Here is a 20,034-nt window from a genome sequence, read left to right on the forward strand (position 1 = left end):
CATGGAAATTCCTCCTATGGAGAGCAGCTTTACCCTAGAGTCCTGGCCTGCCCTTCCTGGTGGCCTGCCCTTCCTGGTGGTCTGCTCTTCCTGGTGGCCTGCTCCACAGATTTCAGACTTGGCTAGTCAGCTCCAAGATGAAATGTCTTGGATTAAAGGGGCAAAGTGGGTGTCCTTCCACTCCATCCCATCCCACCCCACCTTGGAGTAGAAAGAGACGTTCTAGGGCAGTGGGGAGAAGGAAGGAGAAGGGTCTGTGGGTGTTGAGAACAGAGGGGATCTGAACCCCATTTCTCACACCACTGCAAGACCCCAGATGGGGAGCAGTTCCCAGTGTATCTAGGCCAAGAGGATCCCGGGCAAGGGTTCCTGCTCATTCCTTGTACTGACAGGGCATTTGTCTATAGCGTGCTGGTGGGCAGGGACTGCACTGACTACAAAGATGGGCAGTCACCAGGAGAGTAGCTGCTTCTCCCTTGCCCTCAACACTCATAATTTGGGCGACCCTAAGGCACCTTGCTCTGAGGAAACTGACATATAGAAATTGAGACTTACCCAAAAGATCAGTAGTCATCTTCAGCAGTCATTTTGTACCCACTCTGCACCAGGTCCATTTACTAGGATTTCCAGCCCACGTGGTGGCCCTGTAAGGAAAGGAGGTTCAGGAAAATAAAGCATTACCAGGGCCACAAACTGGATGTTACACAGCAGATTTAGTCCTGGCTTTTCTCATGAGAGCAAACAACCCTTCTACTCTCTGTTTTAAAATTCCTTTTGATCTATTTCAGATATGAGAAGATATAAAGAGTAATATTAGAGCCTCTGTATACTTACCACCTGGCTTTAGAAAATAAAAGATTGCCAGCTAAACCCCCTACCTCCCCCTCCCCACCCAGTCCCTCCCTCTCCCCTTCCCCACAGAGGTATACTCTGTACTGAACTTGGTGTTGATCATCCCAGGGAGTTTACACTTCATTGAAACATATGAATGTGTCCTTAAACAATATGTACAATAGTGTTGCCTACTCTTAAAGTTCACATAAATAGTATACCATTTGTGTTCTTCTGCAGCTTGCTTTCTTCACTCAGCATTCTGTTTGTGAGAATCCTCCATGTTGAATATGTGGTTCTGAATCATTTATTTCCCCCACTTACAGATTTCCAGTGTGTGGATCCAGTACAATTTATTTATGTAGTCTACTATCGGTGAGCATTTGGGTTACTTTTTTTTTCTTTTTCTTTTTTTTTACTATTATGGACAATTGTTTGTAAAGGTACAGATCATTTACATCCTGCCCAGTACATTTGGACAAGAGTTCCTGGTAAATATAACCCTAGGAGTAGATTGCTGGGCTATTCAGCCCGCATGTCTCATGCTTTACTAGATTATGACAGATTGTTTTCTAAGGTGCTTGTACCAGTTACACCCACACTAGCAGTGATTGTGGGATTCATTTGTTCACGTTCTGACCAACACTTGGCATTATCAGGCTTTGATATTTTAGCCAATCTAACGAGTGCAAAATAGTACCCCATTTGGGGTTTGAATTTTTCCTACTTACTAGTGAGGCAGAGCAGCTTTTCAGGTATTTATTGGCCATTTGAGTGGCCTCTTCAGTGAAATATCTGTCTGGGGCTGTTAACATGGAGCTGCAGAAAGGGATCTCTGTAGGCAGGGCCACTCCTGGGATATCTGAGTCTTTGTTTCTCTTGAAGCACCAACTTGCCAAAGAAATTGACATTCAAGACCGTAACAAAGAAGAGAAACAGGGTGAGGGTTGTAGGGAGGCTGAGGCAAAGGAAGTGAGACTCCTCTCTCTCTCAGTGATGCTCCTCAGGAGTCAACATTGAATGGTGGACCTCAGGGCAGCTCATAGTTCTGCAGGTCTCGTACTTTCACCGTTTGGATCTTCATGCCACCACTCTTGAGTCAAGCAGTGGGCAGCACTCCCCTTTACAAATGTGAAAAATGAGGCCTTGAAGGTGCTAGGTGACTTGTCCAAGGCCACATGGCATCATGACTCTGGCTGGTTGGGGTGAAGACCTGCTGGCACCCCAGCACCCAAACCAGTGGTGGAGGCCACCAGGAAGGCTGGTGAGAGCACTGTGGAACCTCACTTGTGGGCCAGAGTAGGTCCTGTCAGGGCAGTTGGATGGCCTAGTGGGGTGCAGTGGGAAACAAGGTCTGATTTGAGTGGGCTCAGTCTTAGATCAGGAGGTCCCCATGGCGTCCTTATTGGGTGACTGTAGGGCGGAGATCAAGGTTGGTGAAACCAAAGACTGGCTCAGGAAGGGATGCAGAGTCCAGCCTGCCAGGGGATCAGCTTTAGGGGCACCTACTGCAGCAACAAATAGGCCCCAGTGCACGGTGGCTCAGCATGAGAATTGTGTTTCATAGCCATGGGACAATTCTCAGCAGGTGTTCCTGGGTGGAGGAGGCTGTCCTCCACGTGTTATCCATGAAGCCAGACTCCTCCCTACCTTTGAGTCTTGCATCTTCCTCGTGGGACCATTAGGCCAGGCATGTTCCTTCCATGGCAAAGGCAACAGTGTAGGAGATGCGTATCTTGAGATGTGGGCTCAGAACTGGCATGCCAGCATTTCCACCTCACTCTGTTGGCCAAATTAGGTCATGAGGCCAAACCGAGGCTCCATTGGTAGGGATGTATGCCCCACCCACAGTGGGATGGTCACTGCTAAGTCACGAGGTACTGTGCCTGAATAAAGGGAAAGGTGAAGAGTTGGGGTCAATGACACCACTGACTGCAAGTAGATCTTACTCCTCCTATGTTCTAGAGGGTGATGCTGATGTCCAGAGAGCTGAAGCATCTGGATTTAAGCCACATAGCCAGGCAGCCACAGATTCAGGACTCAAACCTAATGGCCATTGAACCCCTGAATCCAGGCTTCTGCCAACGCCATGCCACATCACAACTTAACTCCCCTACCACTGGCATCATTGGGCAACCATTTCCCAGTGACTGACTTTAAAATGTGGAGTGCACAATTTCTGGTACCTGATCTCTCTTTTACATTCGTCTCTTGTCTGGCCACCAGCTGTCCATCCACTTTGCAGTGATGCTTCAGCAGAGGGGCGAGGCCTTGCCCGCCAGGTTCCCTCCACCTTCATGCCACTTAGCAACCTCCAGCTGATGCAAGTTTTCTGACACAGGATCCCATGATTAGCAGATGCTCTTCAATTAGATTTATTTCCATTGTGTTTATTGACTCCCTGAGATTATCTTAATTCCATTGCCCTCTGGAATACACATGATGCATATGTGGCCATTTGTCTCCCTGGGGACTGGGAGGAAGACGGGACTGTCAATGACTCTCATAGGAGGACTTACCCTCTAACACCAGACTTCAGCCCATAGGGAAGTTTCCAGACTTAGGAGAGGCTGGGAGGTCAGAATTGATAGAACAGCTCAGCAGATGTAGTGAAAGGGAGAAATCCACAGGGCTCAGGCTGGATTTTAATCCACATTCTGACTCAGTGACTCTGGGCAAGTTACATGATCTCTGTGCCTCCATGTCCTCATCTGTAAAATGGGAATAATAATAGTGCTTACTTCATGAGATTGTTCTGATGTTAAATGAGTTAATTCTTAAACAGTCCTTAGAACAGTGCTTTTGCACACAGGGATTAAATTATAAGTAATTATAATAATATAACTATTACATTGGGCTTCTGAGGATTTTCTATTGCCCACCCCTCCACGTATCACTTGTTTCCCCAAACATCAACACTGATGATAATGGCAGTCAAGTTTATGAAGTGCTTACTGATGCCAGGCTATTCGCATGCACTATCTCATTTAACTCTCCCCGCAACACTAAGAGGTCCCCATTGTACAGATGGGGAAACTGAGGTTCAGAGAGGTGGAGTGCTTTGCTCCACGTCTAAAAAGTGGCAGAGCCAGAATCTGAATCAGAATTTGAGCTGGGGTTCCTCTGACTCTAGCCCTGTTTCTTATCACCCCTAAACTATACCTGTGTTTGGTCTGAGAGGAATGGAGATGGAGAGTCAACTTGGCTTCCATGATGCTGTTGCTTCTTCACCCCACTTCACAGTTGATGAAACAGGTTGGGAAGGTGGAGTGACTTGCCTGAGGACACGTGTAGGAAGGGAAGAGCCGGGAGCTATAGCTCCATTTGAATTCACATTTGACCTCAGACTTGATCCAGGCTGTTTGACCCCGACATAGCAAATGATTCTGTGTCCATGATGTTATTTTCTTCTTCTAAATACCTGTTTGAGAATTTTATGCCCATTTTACAGCTGAGCATACTGAGGCTTGGCAGAGCAGTGATCCAAACCTCTGCCTCTAGACTGAGTGCTCTTTTCCCTGCCTTTGGCCAAAGAAATTGCTGCCCTGAGAAGGAGAGGGGAGGAGAGAAGGGAGCTCTAAAGGGACAGGAGTGCCCCAAAGTCTAGATTTAGGCTCACTCTTTTATTGCCCGCCAGCTCAGCTGCTGCCCAGAGCTGCACTCTGGTTACAGGGTGCTTAGGCTTGGGCTGGGGTTGGAGTATACACCAAGTGTCCACCAGGTGGGGCTTTCGCTAAAGACTGGGCTCCAGGAGGCCCCAGGAGAGGCCTCGCTGCCCCACCCTGGAACGTACAACCAGGCACACACACCACGTGTATCTGCATAATATGCTTACTTAATGTGCACACATGGGCTGTGTGAACCTGTGTGTGAGCACAGAAGTGTGTCCTAGAGAATCTGCTTTCTGGTTTGTATGCAGATGTGTATGAATAGATGTGTGCAGTGGCATGCTGACATATATGTGCAAATGTGTACACGTGTGAGTGTGTCCGGGGTGTAGGCAAACAATGTCTATGAGTGCAGGTGTGTATGCATGTGCAAATATGTACATGAGTGTGTGTGTGCAGAAGGGGATGTGGCACATGGGTGGTAGGTTAGACCCTGGCCTAAGGTCCTCTTTATCAGGCTGTTTGGTGGCAGAGGGCTAGGACAGATGACTTCTTAGGGTCCCTGATGCCTGGCACATTTGCCAAAGATCCTGATGGATACCAAGGATTTGCAGCAAGAGTCACGGCAGGAAGGTTAGATTTATCCCCCGGGTCAGGGAGTGTTTGAATCAGGGGGACTTAGCGCCTCCAGATGCTGAGTTCTTTAGTCCACAGAGATTTCTGGGGTTGGAGGAGTGGAGACTCAACCTTCAAAGGAGAGCTTCTAGAACTTTTATCCTTGGCCCCCAGAGCAGCGGACAGTGTGGCAGGAGACTCTGGGTGCAAGGGAGAGTTGGCTGTGGGATGCAACCCATACTCGGTCCCTTACCAGCTGGGAAGTGAATTCAGAGCCCCTCTGAGGAGTTAGAGACAGCTGAGGAAGGGAAGTGGGTGGCGTTCAAGGTTAAGAATCCGAGCCTCAGCATCAAACAGAACAGAACTTGACCCCCCAGCTCTGTTGCTTACAGGTGAGGTGACCTTGTGCAAGTCACTTACCCTCCTGAGCCCCTCCATTTCCTCAGCTATTAAAGGGAGGAAATAGCCATACTTACCTCCAAGAGCTGTCATGAGGAGGAAATTAGATAATGGGCAGAGTGAGCCCCATTTGTGGAAAGCAGACTATAAAGGGCATCATTATCATTATTTTTTGTCCCGTGGGGCCAAGTGGGTCATCTTTTGGTTCATGAGAGTCAAGAGCTAAGAAATCAGAAGCTCCAAGGACACTGAGGAAGTGGTAACTTAGGGGCTGGCTGCCAAGGTGGCGAACACAGCCCTCATTGGCTCTGATTTGTCTGAATGGCATCTTCTTGAAGCACCTTTATTCACTTACCTCCTGCCCAAAACTCAGGCAGCAGGAAAAGCTAGAGCTGAGGTCAGGGCTTTTGCAGCAGGGCGTCTAAATGCTGCAGGTTTTCCTACCCAGCCTCCAAACTGTACTCAGCCATTGTCCTGTTGCGTGAACTTGGGTGAGCTGTTCTGTCTTTTTGAGCCTCAATTTGCTCATCTATAAAATAGACACAGCCAGGCTAGATTGTGAGATTTGAGGAGAATGTTGATGAGGCCCCTGATACATAATAGGCACCATTATGACAATGACAATGACAGTATGATAATTGGACAGGGACAAAAAGAAAAATGTAAGCGGTCACATCTCCCCATCTTACCAGAGGAGGAAAGGAATTCTTTCTTTTTTTGTTTGGCTCCGGGGTGGTATTTTGCTGACTAGATGAAATGTGAGAACCTCAGATTTGAAGGAGGAGAAACTAGAGTGGGAGAGGGGACAGGAATGGAGGAAGAGGGAGAAAGAGCTGGGGAAGACAGAAACTGAGAGTGAGTGATGAGAGAAGACGGATGTGCCATTTGAGAGGAGAGAAATTAAAAATAGAAATTGGAGCAGTTGCTTTAATGAAGGAAACTTCAGGGAAAGAAAGGAAAGGAAGAAAATAAAGAAGAAAAAGAATTTTAAGGCATTAAGCTCTCCATTCCCCACCCCTTAAGAAAACCTGCAGTAATAATCCATACTCTTCATTGAAGCTTTAAGGGTCCAGTGGAGTTTATTTTGGTGAGGGGTGCTGGAGGGCTCAGTTGTTCTTCTCTGGGCACAGGGAAGACCTGTGGCTGTCTTAGGGAGTTGATAGTTCTGGGAGCTGATGGAGGAATTGGTGTCCTAGTGGACATGAAGCCAAGTGGGGCCACTTGAGCCAGATGTGTGGGATATGGGAGAGATGGAGAGCCAAATGGGTGCCCTCAATTCCATGGTGGTTGTTTCGGGGGACTTAGATCACTGTCTAGTTTGCACACCCTGCTGCTAAAATGAGGGTGCAGAATTGGAAGGTAGGTTTCTGCCCTGGGACCAGCTTCTCAGGGGCTCAGTGAAGTTGTTTGCCTGAAGAAAAGCCTGTGCCAGTGTGGAGGAGAGTCCCAGAAACTCTAATTAGCTCACACTTCTAAATCTTCTGGAAGCTGCCAGGTGCCAAGTGGGATACTCATTCCAGGGATACTCAAAGAAAAATTCAGTGCTGGTTCTGGCCTTAGATCCAGCTCTGAAAGGGACTCTGGGCTATTACATGACCAGAGCTATTGGAAGGCTTAAAGAAAAAAAAAAAAAAGGCAGCCTTGGCATAGCAAAGTCAGCTTAATAAGGATATAATTTTCAGTTTAAATGTTCTGTACTGTTGGAAAAAAAGGAACGTGTTGAGTTTCTTTCTTTAAATCCACAGAGTGCAGGCACCTCTACCTGAAGTTGATGTTTGTGTATGATGTGAGGTAGGGATCTAATTCTGGTTTTTTTCCCATATGGATAGCCAGTTGGTCCAGCACCATATTAAAAATGAAGTCTCTTTCCCCACTAGTTTGTAACGCCAGTTCTACCATCTATTTATGTGAGTCCATTCTATATTTGTATGAATCTGTGTCTAGGCTTTTAATTTTGTCCTCTGAGTCTATTTGTCCTTCTGCTCACTGTCTTTATTATTATAGCGTTATAATAAGTCTTGATATATGACAGAAAAAGTTCCCTCATCTTATTATTCTTCAAACTTGTTCCATCTATTCTTGGCCCTTGCATCTTTATAAGAATTTTAATATGGGCTTGTCAAGTTCTGTGAAAAACCTTATTGAGATTTTGATTGGAATGGTCTTATACTTATGGATTAATTTGGAGAGAAGTGACATCTTTACCATATTACATCTTCCAGCCCATGAACATGGAATATCTCTTTATTTAGGCAGATCTTCTTTCATAGACATCTCAGATGGATATGGTATTCTGTGGAATGTGTATCAGTCAGGAGCCCAGAGAAAAACAGATCCCCTCCACCCTAACTGAATAAAGATTCCTGATGATAAAAGTCATTTGTGCTCATAAAAGAAATTAAGATGATGATGTGGAAATTATAAGAGGCCTCTAAAACCATTTTCCAGAACTAATGTGTGTTAACCAATTGATATCTAGTTTTTCTTAACTTTTTTCTAAGTACCGTATTTTAAGCAAAGATGGGATTATTTATTAATACTGTATTATAATCTGCTTATGTTCACTTTACCATATATCCTAGACATGTCTTCACCTCAACACATATACATACCCCTCATCTTTCTTAATAGTTGAATAATACTCTCTGGTAGGTGTGTTGGTTAGGTCCTAGCAACAAAAATCAGCTGGAATTTTTTAAATGATACTATTTATGAAAGTGTGGACAGGGCATATTGAGGCACACAGATACTAGCAAGAGAGGGAAGCCGTTTCCACCCTAGATCTGAAGAGAAGTGGGGAGGGAGAAGTTACTGGGGCCCAATGAGAGCAGAAGTACAGCTTGACAGGGGCTGTGGCTGTAGAACTGGGCCAGAACTGCAGTCAAGTAGGGAGGGAGCCAGGGAATAAATATCCCAACCTTTCTCTCCTCCTGCCTTATTTCTTACCAGGGACTCTCATTGGCCAAACCAACCTGGAAGCCAGAGAGCAAGGAAGCCTGGGAGTTGTAGTCCATAGGGGCAGATTTCTGGGACATTGGATGGGGGCAAAGTGAATGGTGAAGGGGAGCAAAAAGGAGAATTATCAGTACATTATGAATATACTATCATTTGTTTGATTAGTCTCTGACATGGGAGGGGAATCAGGCCAAGGGAGCCTGTCCCTCTTGTGTTGTTCCTCTCGAGTTTAACTGGTAATTGAGAGTTGGCATATGGTTAAGGCTGCAGCCCTTGCTTTCTGGACATCTGCTTTTCCACTCATTCTTCCTCCTCATGAGAGGCGGAGCAGGCTCAAGTGCAAAAAGCCCCAGTCGTGATGTGAGTGAACCCACGTATCAGTGCTGGTTCTGCCACCTTCACAACTATATGATTGTGAGCCAGCCACTTCTCTCAGGGCCTCAGTCTTTCTATCTGAAGTATGGGAATGCAGGTCTCTGTCCTGTTCACTCTGAGACCAATAGTACCACCTACTAGATATAGCACATTTACCTAATGCTTTACATAGATTAACTCATTAATCCTCATCACTTTCTGTGATATTAGCACCATTGTACACATGAGGAAAATGAGGCACAGAGAGCTAAACTAACTTGCTCAAGGTCACAGAGCTTGTAGATGGCCAGCTGGAACTCACATCTAGACAGTCTGGCTCCAGAGTCCCACTCCTAACCACTATGTTACACTAATGATTTATTTATAAATCGTCCAACAGCCAGTAGGTGCTTAATAATGGTAATGGTTGACAGCGTTGTGTCAGTGTTCCGCGTATAAGGAACTGCTGACTTGGTTCTTGTAGCCAGTCACTTCAGCCTCTGGATCTGATACCTAACTGTGGGCCAGCCTCCAGGAACATACCCCTGCAGGTGTCGGCAAGACACTCCTGTGTCCCTTACTCCATTCCTAGGACTGTTGAATTCTTCCAAGTGAATTTGAGTCTCTGCTTGTCTTTCTCCCTGTCTGGCAGCTGCGGTGGGCAGTGCAGAGCCGCCACCAAAGGACATTTTCTTTTGTTTCAGCTTTGATGCTGGGGATTTCGCATATCATTATGTTCCTGGCTAAAGACATGCCATTATCTTCCCTGGGATTCTTGCACAGTTTATGAATTTCCCAAAGGATCTGGCTTTCTGCTTCTGCTTTTAGGATAGGCTGCCCCAGGCCACCCTCTGCCTTCTCTGGGGTGAGGAGAGGGTGTCTTTTTTTCCATGGTAATCTTTAAATACTCATCTTGATGTACGGGTCTTTGAGAATCAGGAATCAACCAGGAACCTGCTTAAGTTTTTGTATATTTGTGTATGTGTGTGTTTGTGGCAGGGAGAATGTGCTAAGAACATGAAAAACAGTTTTTCAAAAAAAAATTTAATATTTTAGTACTTTAGTTCCCCAATCCAAGGCTGATTGCTGAAAAAGTCTGAGTTTCCTGGCTTCCCGTCTTCCATTAAGCACCACCCATAATAATATCATTTCCCCAGCTAACTCTGTTTTGGGGGTAAACACTTAACTGCTTATTAATTCATTATTGCTGAGCCTGAGATGGTAACAGTTGCCTTTGGAATATAAGCCCCCACATCCAATAACAGACTCATGATGCACTTGGAATATGGCGGGGAGAGACGGCTGAAATTTATTTTGTGAATAAAGCAATAAGCCACTAAGCAAAGCTAATATGTTTCAGCCCAGACAGAAAGACACGATCATTCAGTATTTATGTAGCAACCCATTCCTCAGTGGGACTGCAAGTTTCTACCATTAAAATTGTCAGAATTCTTCAGAGACTCACTGCATTAAGTCATTTAAAAATATCACAGACTTAAAACAATCTGAATTATTGGATTTTCTCGCTGCTCCTCGGTAAGCATGTTTGCTGTGGCAATTTCCTGCTCGGTCAAAGGTGGAGCCTACGTCAGTCAGGAAAGTAGATAAGTTTCATGCAGAATTTTTATTTGGAAGCCCGATAGTCCCTAACAGCTGAGACAAAGTCAGACATAAATTTAATTTATTTATTTTTCTTTTAACTTTTTCTCTTGACATATTTTCAGATTCCCAGAAATGTTGCAAGGAGAGTACAAAGAATTTCTGTCTACACTCCTCTAGAATCCTCAAATGTTAATATTTTGCAACATTTGCTGTATCATTCTTTCTAAATAGGTAGATATGGATAAATAAATAGATGCATATTATTTTTGTCTGAACTATTTGAGGGCTAGTTGCAGACATGATGGCTTTCCCTTTACCCCTAAATACTTCAGTGTTCTCTCTAAAAACAAAGATATTTTATTATATAGCCACAGTACAAAGATTAAAACCAGGACATTCACATTGATACAGTACCGTTATCTATAATCTATTGATTTATTCTAAGTTTGCCATTAGTTCCAATTAATGCACCTTATAGTAAAAGAAAATCCCGGATCATACGTTTTAATCACTTGTCAAATCTCTTTTGCTTTCTTTAAACTGGAATAGCTCCTCAGTCTTTCTGTGTGTTTCATGTGACACTGACATTTTAAAAGAGAACAGGCTGTTTATTTTGTAGAATTACCCCTCCGTTTGGGTTTGTCTGATATTTCTTCACAATTAGATTCAGATTATGCACTTTTGTCAGGAATACCACAGAAGAGATGTTGTGTCCTTCTTGGTACATCATATCAGGAGCTACATGATGTCAGACGTAAATTTAAAATAATCTTTCATCAAAGCCTTAGTTTGTTAAAAATTGCTTTGAAGGGTTTCACACTCCAGATTTTCTATTACAGGTCTTTAAAAAACAGACTCAAAGACAAGGAAGCTGCAAGCTTTACAGATGCTCAGGAGAAAATGTAGCCATTAAAAAAAATTGCCGTGTGATAGTTATGAAATTTCCCTAAATTCATTTTGCAGAATGAGAGCTGTAATTTAAATGTGAAGTTACCGAGAGCTGAGATAAACCACACATCATGTGCAATTTAATCTGGCAAGGAAACAGGCCACTCGGAATTGCTAACTAGGCCTAATTCATAACGTCTTGGTGAACACTGTACTTTTAGTCTTACGAGTCTTTCAACTTGTGCATTAATATATTTACCCAGGCCTCATGGAAAATGTATGGGGTTGGTAACAGAAATACTGTATCCTTGTTTAAATCACATTACATTTTTTAAACAGCTCAAGTGATTGCTCAGAAAGATCACACCTTCTTCTGAAGCATTTATGAAACAATTATTTACATTACATTAAAAACTTTAATTGCCTTGAGGCACGTGTTCCCAGACACAAATATTGGAAAATCATCAAAAATATCCATCACAATTCTCTCTTCTTTACAACTCTTCTAAACTTTATCTTTTTTTATAACCTTCTGTATTGATCTATTGTCCCAGACCAAGAATGATGTCAGAAGTCCAAGCTGGATCATAAAAAGAGAATATAATTTCCATTTGTTATGTATAAAAGCAATATTTTGCCCAGGGTAGAAGGGGGAAAATGCCCCCCTTTTGCGGGTTGGGGAGGGGGATGGGGTGGGATTTGGCAGGGGGACTTGCCAGAGAGGGAGAGTGACCCCCCTCTGGGCCTGGAGAAGTGTTGGTGATGGAGGGGACGTTGGGAGGGGACAGGGGACCTCTGGCTTGCACAGAGGCAAAAAGAGAGGGGAAAAATGTAAAAGAAATGTAGTCACTCCTACTGTCCAGCATCTGAGGAATTGCAGAAGACCAGAATTTCCCTCCAGCTAGGCTAAAGGCTCTGTCCTCAAAGACAGTCATAATAAAAGAGGCCCATACAGCAAAGGACCTGGGGTCCCCACCTAGGCTGAGGACTCCGGAATAATGATAACAATATCAGAAACCTCTGTAGTTGTTAATGATCCACACCCCCTAACACCAGGCTAAGGGCCCCTCAACATATCATAACAATAAAAGCCAGCCCACTGGGGCGGGGGGGAGGGGGAAGCGCTCCAGAGGTTTGGTTGAGAACCCTCTCCAATAATCATAACAGTAAAAAAAAAAAAAAGGCCTCCCATTCAAAAGTTGTGGGTAGCCCATGTAATTGGACTAAAGACTCCTGAACATAATAACAATTACAGGAATTCCTGTTGCAAAGGATCCCCGGAAAGAACCCTGAGCTATGGCCAAGACGCCGCCCTCCAATAATAATATTATAATGGCTGGAAATTGTGCGCAGCAATCGTATTTCCCACGACTCAGTGGCGCCCCCGGGCGGCTTCCACCCGCCCGTTGGCTGGCTCTCACCCGCCCGCTGGCCGGCGAGTCCACGCAGCCCTAGCTGCGGGCTACTGCCCTCGGATCCGAAGCTTAGCTGGCCGAGAAGCGGCAGCAGCCCGAGGCACGTGTTGTGTGTGCCCCGATTGCAAAAGGAAAAAAAATGCATTGCAAACTATTAACTTTTTTTTTTAAGTATGCAATGCCGAGGGTGGGGGGTAGACAGGTGAAAGGCGAGGGTAGGCGCCCCGCGCACCGGCCTCCCGCAGTCCCCCCCTCCTAAACTTCCCTTTGCATTGATCAGCACGTTACGTCAGTATTGATAAGTTTGCAAAAAGCCAAAGTCAAGTGCAATCGCGCGGCACACCGACCCCGGACTTGGGGGGGAGATGCAGCGAGCGCTCCGCGGGCCCGGGAGCCGGCTACAGGCAGGGCAGCGGCGGCGCCAGCTCCTCTCGGAGAGGCTGTCTCCCCCCCGCCCCTCCCCTCCCACCCCATCCCCGGCCGCCTCCCCCAGGCGGGCGCCGAGCTCCCCGCCCGGCGCGCTCCGCCCGCGCCCTCCGGGGGTCGGGGGGGCGCAAGGCTCCCGGGCCCGGCGGCGGCGGCGGCGGCACGGCGGCGCCGAGGGGCAGCGGGTGGCTGGAGGCCGGGGGGCGCCCGAGGGGCCCCGGGCGGCGGCGCGCAGGGCCCGGGCGGCCGGCGGCGGCCCCGGGGCTGGGGGGAGTCCAGCCCGGATATTGAGTGCAGCCATTGAGAAAAGCCAAACTCTTGTGTGTGTGCGTCTCGAATAGCCCCCAAGATGGCCGCCAATGTGGGATCGATGTTTCAATATTGGAAGCGATTTGATCTACGGCGACTCCAGGTTAGTGCGGGCAGCGCCGGCCGCGCGGCCCTGGGGAGCCCTCGGGCGCGCCCTGAGCGCATTGGGGAGGTCCCCAGGAGGGCGAGTGGGCGCCCCGGGGCGGCGGGAGGCGACTGCTGGGGTTCGCTGGGGCTCGGCTGCCCGCTGCCCATCGATAGGTATTAGGAATTGATCTCGCCGCTGCTCTTTGTTCGGTTCAATCATTGATTAGCCACCGCGACCATGGAGAAGCGCTAGTGAGCCCACGGCCCGGGGAGCGAGCCGGCGGGCGAGCGGCCGAGTCAGACGCGGGGAAGACAGGGGCTGTGGTCCCGGGCAGGGGGCTGCCGGCCCCGGCAGCCCCCCTTGCGCCGCACTTTGCGCGCCTCCCAACTTCGCGGCGCCCGGGGAGGCCGCTGAGTGCGCCGCGTGCCTGTCCGCGCCCGGCTGGGGCTCGGGCGAGGGAGGGAGGGAGGGAGGGAGCTGGCGGGCAGGGAGGAGGAGGAGAGAGGAGGAGGCATCCGGGGTTGGCAAGGAGGCGGCTCTGCGCCCCGCCGCCCGCCGGCACCTCCGCCGTCGCCGCCCGCCTGGCTGCGCAGCCCGGACACGCCGCCACCCGGGGGCCGCTGCTGCCGCCCCAGCCGCCGCAGCTACCACCTCCAGACTGGCCGCCTGCGACGGCAGACCTCTCCTCGGGCCGGGTTCTCGGGGTTCGTCTTTGCTTCTTGCCTTATTTCCCTTTCCAACCTCTTTCCAAGTCTAGATGGGAACGGGCGGTGGAGATGGGCCCGGGGCGCGCGCAAGTTTGCGCTCCTGCCTCGGGGGCCATGGAGAGTCGGGAGCGGCGCAGAGCAGGTGACTCCGGTCTCTCGGGCCCTTGGGAACTTTTAAATGGGAGATTCCCTCGCTGTCTTCTGCCTCCTGCTTTTCCTCCCCGCCGAATCTCTCTTTTATCCTCTCTCCAGTCTCTTCTTTTTTCTTTCTTCTTTCCCTCTCCTTTCCTAGGGCGACTCCCTCCCAAACTCCAGCACTTTATCCGCATTCCACTTTTCTCTGGGAGTCTGTGTCTCCTGCAGATTTGGGGGTATTCTCTACTGACCCCATAGGAGGCGGGTCCGGGAGTGGGGTGGAATGTCAGAGAATGCGTACTGGAGGCACAGCTCTAGCCACTGTCCTTTCCTAGATATTGCACGGTGCTCCTGACAAGTCCCCCAAAACCAGGAGTCTCAAAGTCTTGGCAGCCGCGGTGGGAACCAGGGGCGGGGAAGTGGTGCTGATAACCCGGCGATTAAAGCATCCTGCCTTGGCCTTGACATTCTCGGAAGAAGCAAGAGCATCAGTCTGGAGATAAAAGGGGACCCACTTTTTTTTTTAATCCGCCTGCAAATCTCGTTAAGTTTCTTCTGATAAGTGGTTCCAGTACCTCCCTTCTCCTGGCGGCTTCCCAGCTCCCCTCCTTCGTAACCCCCAACTCCCCGAAGGCCCCCTCCCTCAAAGCTATTGAGCTGGAGAGAAAATCGGGGCACTGAGGCATGCAGTTAATAACTGCGAGTGCCTTGCAATTCCAGGTCCTCACTCGAGTTGGGGCTACAGTTTGGTGGCCAGCTGAGGCAGGCAGGGCTGTGAGCTGTGCTTGCTGGTTGATGCTAAAGTGGCCTTTCTGGAAGAGTGGGGGATGGAGGAGAGAGGGAGAGAGAGAGGGAAAGAGAGGGAGAGAATAGGGGAGAGAGAGTTGGGCAGCCACATTGGGCTTGGCACGAAGGCCAATGGTAATCGTATTCCCTGCTAATGTTTGTAAATGAGACCCGGCACGACTGGGGGACAGCGTCTTTATTTATGATTGATGTTCTGTAACATAAGGAATGACAAGAACGTGGCAGACAAGAGGAGAGGAACCAGAAGGGCTGGCGAAAGCCCTTTGCAGGGTCCTATTGTTATTCTGGGCTGGGGAAAATTTCCGCGACGAGATTTACAGCACTGGTATTTGCTCCCGGTTGGCCAGAATGTCAGTTAACACAGTTTTCATTAGATAACTCGTTTTCAATCCAGGGAGCTCGGGCTGCAGCCGAGAGGTGGAGTGAGAGCTGGGGCTGGATGCTGAGGTGTGGGTGCGGCTCCCACGGGGCTGACTTCTGAGCTGAGGTGGAGGTGCGGTTGGACCTCACTCTCTTCCTTCGTGGGCTCAGGGGTCCTTTGTGAAGCGGTTGAGGTCACCCAAATCTTGATTCCAGTTGGACTCCCATTGATCTGGGAACCCTTTGTTAGGATTTTAGAAGATGCTGAGGTGGAAAAGCAAATTTGAACTGGAAAGGATGAAGGTGGAGGGTGGTGGAGAGCCTTGTTAGGGTGATGGGGAAATGGGGCCAAGACCTCTCCCTGCACAGGCTGTGTACATAGGGCAGGGAGGGGGGTTGTTCATTAAGACAATGGCTGGCGTGTCTGGCACAAAAGGCGAGGGCTCTGGGGAAGGGGGTAAGCTCATTTACATAGATATTAAGTGGGGGTGGGGTCCCTGGGGGAGTTTGAAAAGCTGCACACTTTTAAGAGAGCGAAGAGGTAAATGTGGCCGCATGCAAACACTAAGGTCCTCACATCTGCCATGGTCTGCACTCTCATCCTGAAATGCTCAGTTGATCTCCTGCCCAACAGGCCTGTGCCCCCCTCCCCCCACTGATGGCATTTTTGGTGGAAACGGATTATAAGCCTAAGCACTTTTGCCTGGGATCATCTCTTGTGCATAATGCTAATGACTCCTACGCCACACTTTTATTTTCATTTTTTTCCCTTCCCGCTTTCCTCATATAGGAGAGATAGCCAGAAAGGAAAACTTCAGCTGGCTTGTTCCAAGATCCGTGTAGGAAAGAAAGGTGGGCCCCTACCCCAGGCCTTGTGCAGGGCAAGAGCTTTGGGCCCACTCTTCACACTGCCTAGCTGCTGTGAGTGTGAGGAGGTGTGTGGCTTCAGTTCTTGGTTGTTCATGTTCAGTGGTTTCACACAGCCTGGTTACTGAGCGTTACAGTGGCCGAGGCAGCCTGTGTCTCCAGGCCAGACCCCCAGGCCAGACCATGCTGCTGATGCCACCATGATCCTGGCAAGGAAGGTGACCTTGTACTGGCCCCGCATATAGCCCTGCGGAAGTATGTATTTTTCAAACATGGAAGCAGTTCGGTTATTATTCCTTCTAGTGCTGTGTCCAGACATAGCAGAGCTGTTTTCCTAGGATGGAAGTCAGTCAATGGTCTTAATGACTTGTGGGCTGATGATGGTAAAGGTGCTGTGACGTGTGGTACCCTGCTCCAGGTCCCCTGAAACTGCTTTCCTCTTTCTTTGCTGCTGCTGCTTTTTTTCTCTGCTGCTAGCAGTCCAGGAAACGAGGAGAAATAAAATTCTATCCCAAAGTTAATGGTAGGCATATTTCATTTGGTTATAAGATTGCTTTATGGTGAACATTACTAATGCAGTATTTTTTTATGGCTTTTCTGTGTATAATCGTCGTAACCGGATTCATACCTTTATGATTTTCTTTTTCTGCTTTACTTTGCCACTTTTTTTACGATGCTCTGGGTCCAGTCTCCCATGATATCTTTTGTGTGTGTGTGTTCAAAGAGGGTTAATCAAGCTAACAAGAATTGAGGGCACCCAGTCCAAATGCACATCTGTGATTCTTGGGAGGAGAGAAGTTGGCTGGAGGGACCACATTGTGCAAATTTTGAAGGAAAAGGCAAATTCTCCTCTGGGTGTGAGCATTTAGGGAGGAAGGCTGACGGACCGAGTGAGAGAAGCTGGACTCTTACAAGGAGTTTGGAGAAACTTCTGGGAAGGCTTAGTTTCTTGGCGCATGGGAGATGGGACTTGATGGAATGTTTTTTCCTGCTCAAAGTTTAGAAAAGAGTGTGGATGTGATTAAAATATTATAACCTTATGATATTCTGAAGTGCATAAATTTTACATATCAGCCACAGAGAGTTTAGACATCCATTAGAGCCTCTGACAGCTTGACTTATCTAAATGTGCTATCATTTAGCAATGTGTCAAAATTCCTCTTTCTTTAGATGACAGCAGTAAATAAGCTATCAGCTCTGTTGGCGGAATCCTAACTTTGGAAACTTTGCCGTAATAGAATCGTTGCCGGGGTGGGAAATGGGCAGACCAGGCTCGGAGTGGCCCAGGCCCATCAGACGGGTTGGCATCAGATGGGGGCTGTGGGAGGCTGGAGGGGGAGGACAGGGAGAGGTGGGGGGCGGGGGGATGGGGGGATTTCTAGCAGCAGCTCTGTGAATAAGACAAACAATTGGCCAGCCCCCTGGACCATTCCAAGTCCAGCCAGTGGGTGACCTGATTCCATCTGCCTCTACAATTCATCGGAAGCCACACCCTATGGGCCTTTTTTTGAAGAAGCTAGAAACAGGTGTTGAGAATTTATTTAAAGAACCCAGCAGTCTCTTCTGGGCCTCCCAAAATTTTGGATTCTCAGCTCGATAGAAACTGCTTCCCAAAGATGGGCTCTCTCTTTGAGTGTTGGAAGAAAAATGAACAGCATCTCATCTCTGATCGTTTTTGCTGTTGGAGGTCTTGAAGTTTCTTTTATTAATACCTGAATTCACTGCAGAAAATTGAGAAGCCATGGACAAGCCTAAAGAAGCAAATAGACGTCTCAGTGGGTTATTTCAGATGAGTACGGTGCTATTTTGGCCAGAGGGAACAGCTTTTCTGATAGTGGTGGTGCTTTTTTCTTCTTTCTCTTCCTTTTTCTTCCTTTCTTCTCCTTTAAAAAAAAAAAAACCCAAAAACCAGAAAACACACCTTTCCTGTTAAAAAGAGAATTCTGTCTTCGAACTTGACATTCTGTCGTGGTAACCTTTCCTCTAGCAGATGGGATTTCAAACGAGAGCACCTTGGCTGGTGCTAAGTTTGGTCCTGGATGATGGTGGACGTGGCTGTCCATAAACTGGTTTTCTCTGATACTTTCTGAAAGGGCTGAATTTCTGGCGGTTTCCAGTTATCTAATTCAGAGACTGAGCCTGGCAGGGGTTGAGGGTGGGAAGGGGACTGAGGTGGTGGCCTGCCTTTGTTCCTGGCTTTGGAATTCAGGGTTCAGTCGTCTGTTTGATTTTTCTGTCTAGGGGGTGCTCTTTATTTATGACAGTGGCGTATATCGAAGGTGTCAGGGAAGTCGGAGGCACTAGGCAGAGGGGAAAGGTGGGAAGAGCAGCTGGATAGTGCAGCCTCTAGCACTCCTGGGGAAACCACCCAACAGTCCGAGTCTCCCATTTCTTAATCCATCACATGCGCTGGCTGTGCCCATCTGATCTGCTGTAAAGGGGAAGGATGCTGACATACTTTGTGTGCCAGTTAAACACATTGTCTTCTAATGACCTGGGGGCCCATTGTGGAGCGTGATTGGGAGCCATTGACCTTTTAAGCAGATTTTTGAGACAAGAAATTATGTCTTAGATGGAGTTCATAATTTCTAGGCCTTGAAGAGCCCTTCACAAAAAGGGTTTGTAGTGTTTTGTAGGATATGGAGTATATACCCATAATAGTTAGATTAAAATCCAATGTCCTTTCTCCTGATTGTAAGGCTCCATATGATCTGCCCCCGTGTTATCTCTCTGGCTCTGGCTCCAGCCTATCTCCTCCTGCTCACTCTGCTCCAGTAACAATGGCCATCTTTTTGTCCCTTAACACAGCAAGCACATTCCTTCCTCAGGGACTTTGCACTTGCAGTTCCCTCTGCCTGGGACTCTTTTCCTCCAGATCTTCCCACGGCTGGCTTCTCCTTTTCACTTGATCTCTGCCCAGATACCAAGACCAGTCAGCCTAAAGAAGGCTGCAGAAGCTTCTACTACCCTTTCCCCCTTTAATGTGCAAATGTGCTTCCACATCTCTAAGGACGGCGTTTCCCTGAAGATTTTGACCTCATAACCTTCTCAGGGTGTGGCATCTCTAGACACTGTAGGAAGCCATCTAGGTCTAACCATCAGGGTTGGCAAACTTTTTCTGTTAAGAGTCAGATAATATGCTTTAGGCTTTGTGGGCTACACAGTCTCTGTTGCATGCACTCCGCTCTGCCAGTGTGGCACGAAAATAGCCATAGACAATAGAATGAATGGAAATGGTTGTATTTTAATAAAACTTTATTTACAAAAATAGTGGGTTGGATTTGGCCTTAGGACCAAATGGTTTGCTGAACCTGGTCTGCTGGTCTGTGTGATGGCTGTGGCATGGTTGAAGTTTTCCACTTTTCAATGGAGGATTAAGTCAGATCAAACTTAGTTCCAGAAACTTGTTCTGTACTCTTTCCCTCAAGAGGGAAGTATGAAGAGCCAGCACAGTGAGGGGCCCCTGTCTGGCTTCCAGTCCTGAATCTGTCACACTCTGTCACCTGTGTGATTTTGGATGGGTCACTTAACCTCTCTGAGCCTTATTTCCTTGTCTCTAAGTGTGATTAATAGTGGTCTCCACCTTTTAGGTTGTTCTTAAAGTTAAAGCACTTTGTGACAGTGCTCAGCACAGTGCTGAGCACATGGTTCCTGTTCTGTAAGTGCCT

The 20,034-nt window shown here is 47.8% G+C and overlaps 1 protein-coding gene across 4 annotated transcripts in view; it reads left to right on the forward strand.

The window, feature by feature from the left end:
* The first annotated feature begins 13,274 nt into the window (after positions 1–13,274).
* The window catches only part of CUX2 (cut like homeobox 2), a 241,003-nt gene continuing 234,243 nt past the window's right edge, over positions 13,275–20,034 (forward strand). For 3 of the 4 annotated variants that reach the window (XM_074356275.1, XM_074356276.1, XM_074356278.1), the window contains exon 1: positions 13,276–13,505. In XM_074356275.1, coding sequence (XP_074212376.1) covers positions 13,443–13,505 — 63 coding nt within the window. In that variant the 5' untranslated portion in view covers positions 13,276–13,442. Of the gene's footprint in view, positions 13,506–20,034 lie in introns of all 4 variants that reach the window. The other variant, XM_074356279.1, reaches the window with a different exon arrangement.

Source organism: Camelus bactrianus, chromosome 32 (assembly GCF_048773025.1).
Source record: "Camelus bactrianus isolate YW-2024 breed Bactrian camel chromosome 32, ASM4877302v1, whole genome shotgun sequence".
Taxonomy (NCBI): Eukaryota; Metazoa; Chordata; class Mammalia; order Artiodactyla; family Camelidae; genus Camelus; species Camelus bactrianus.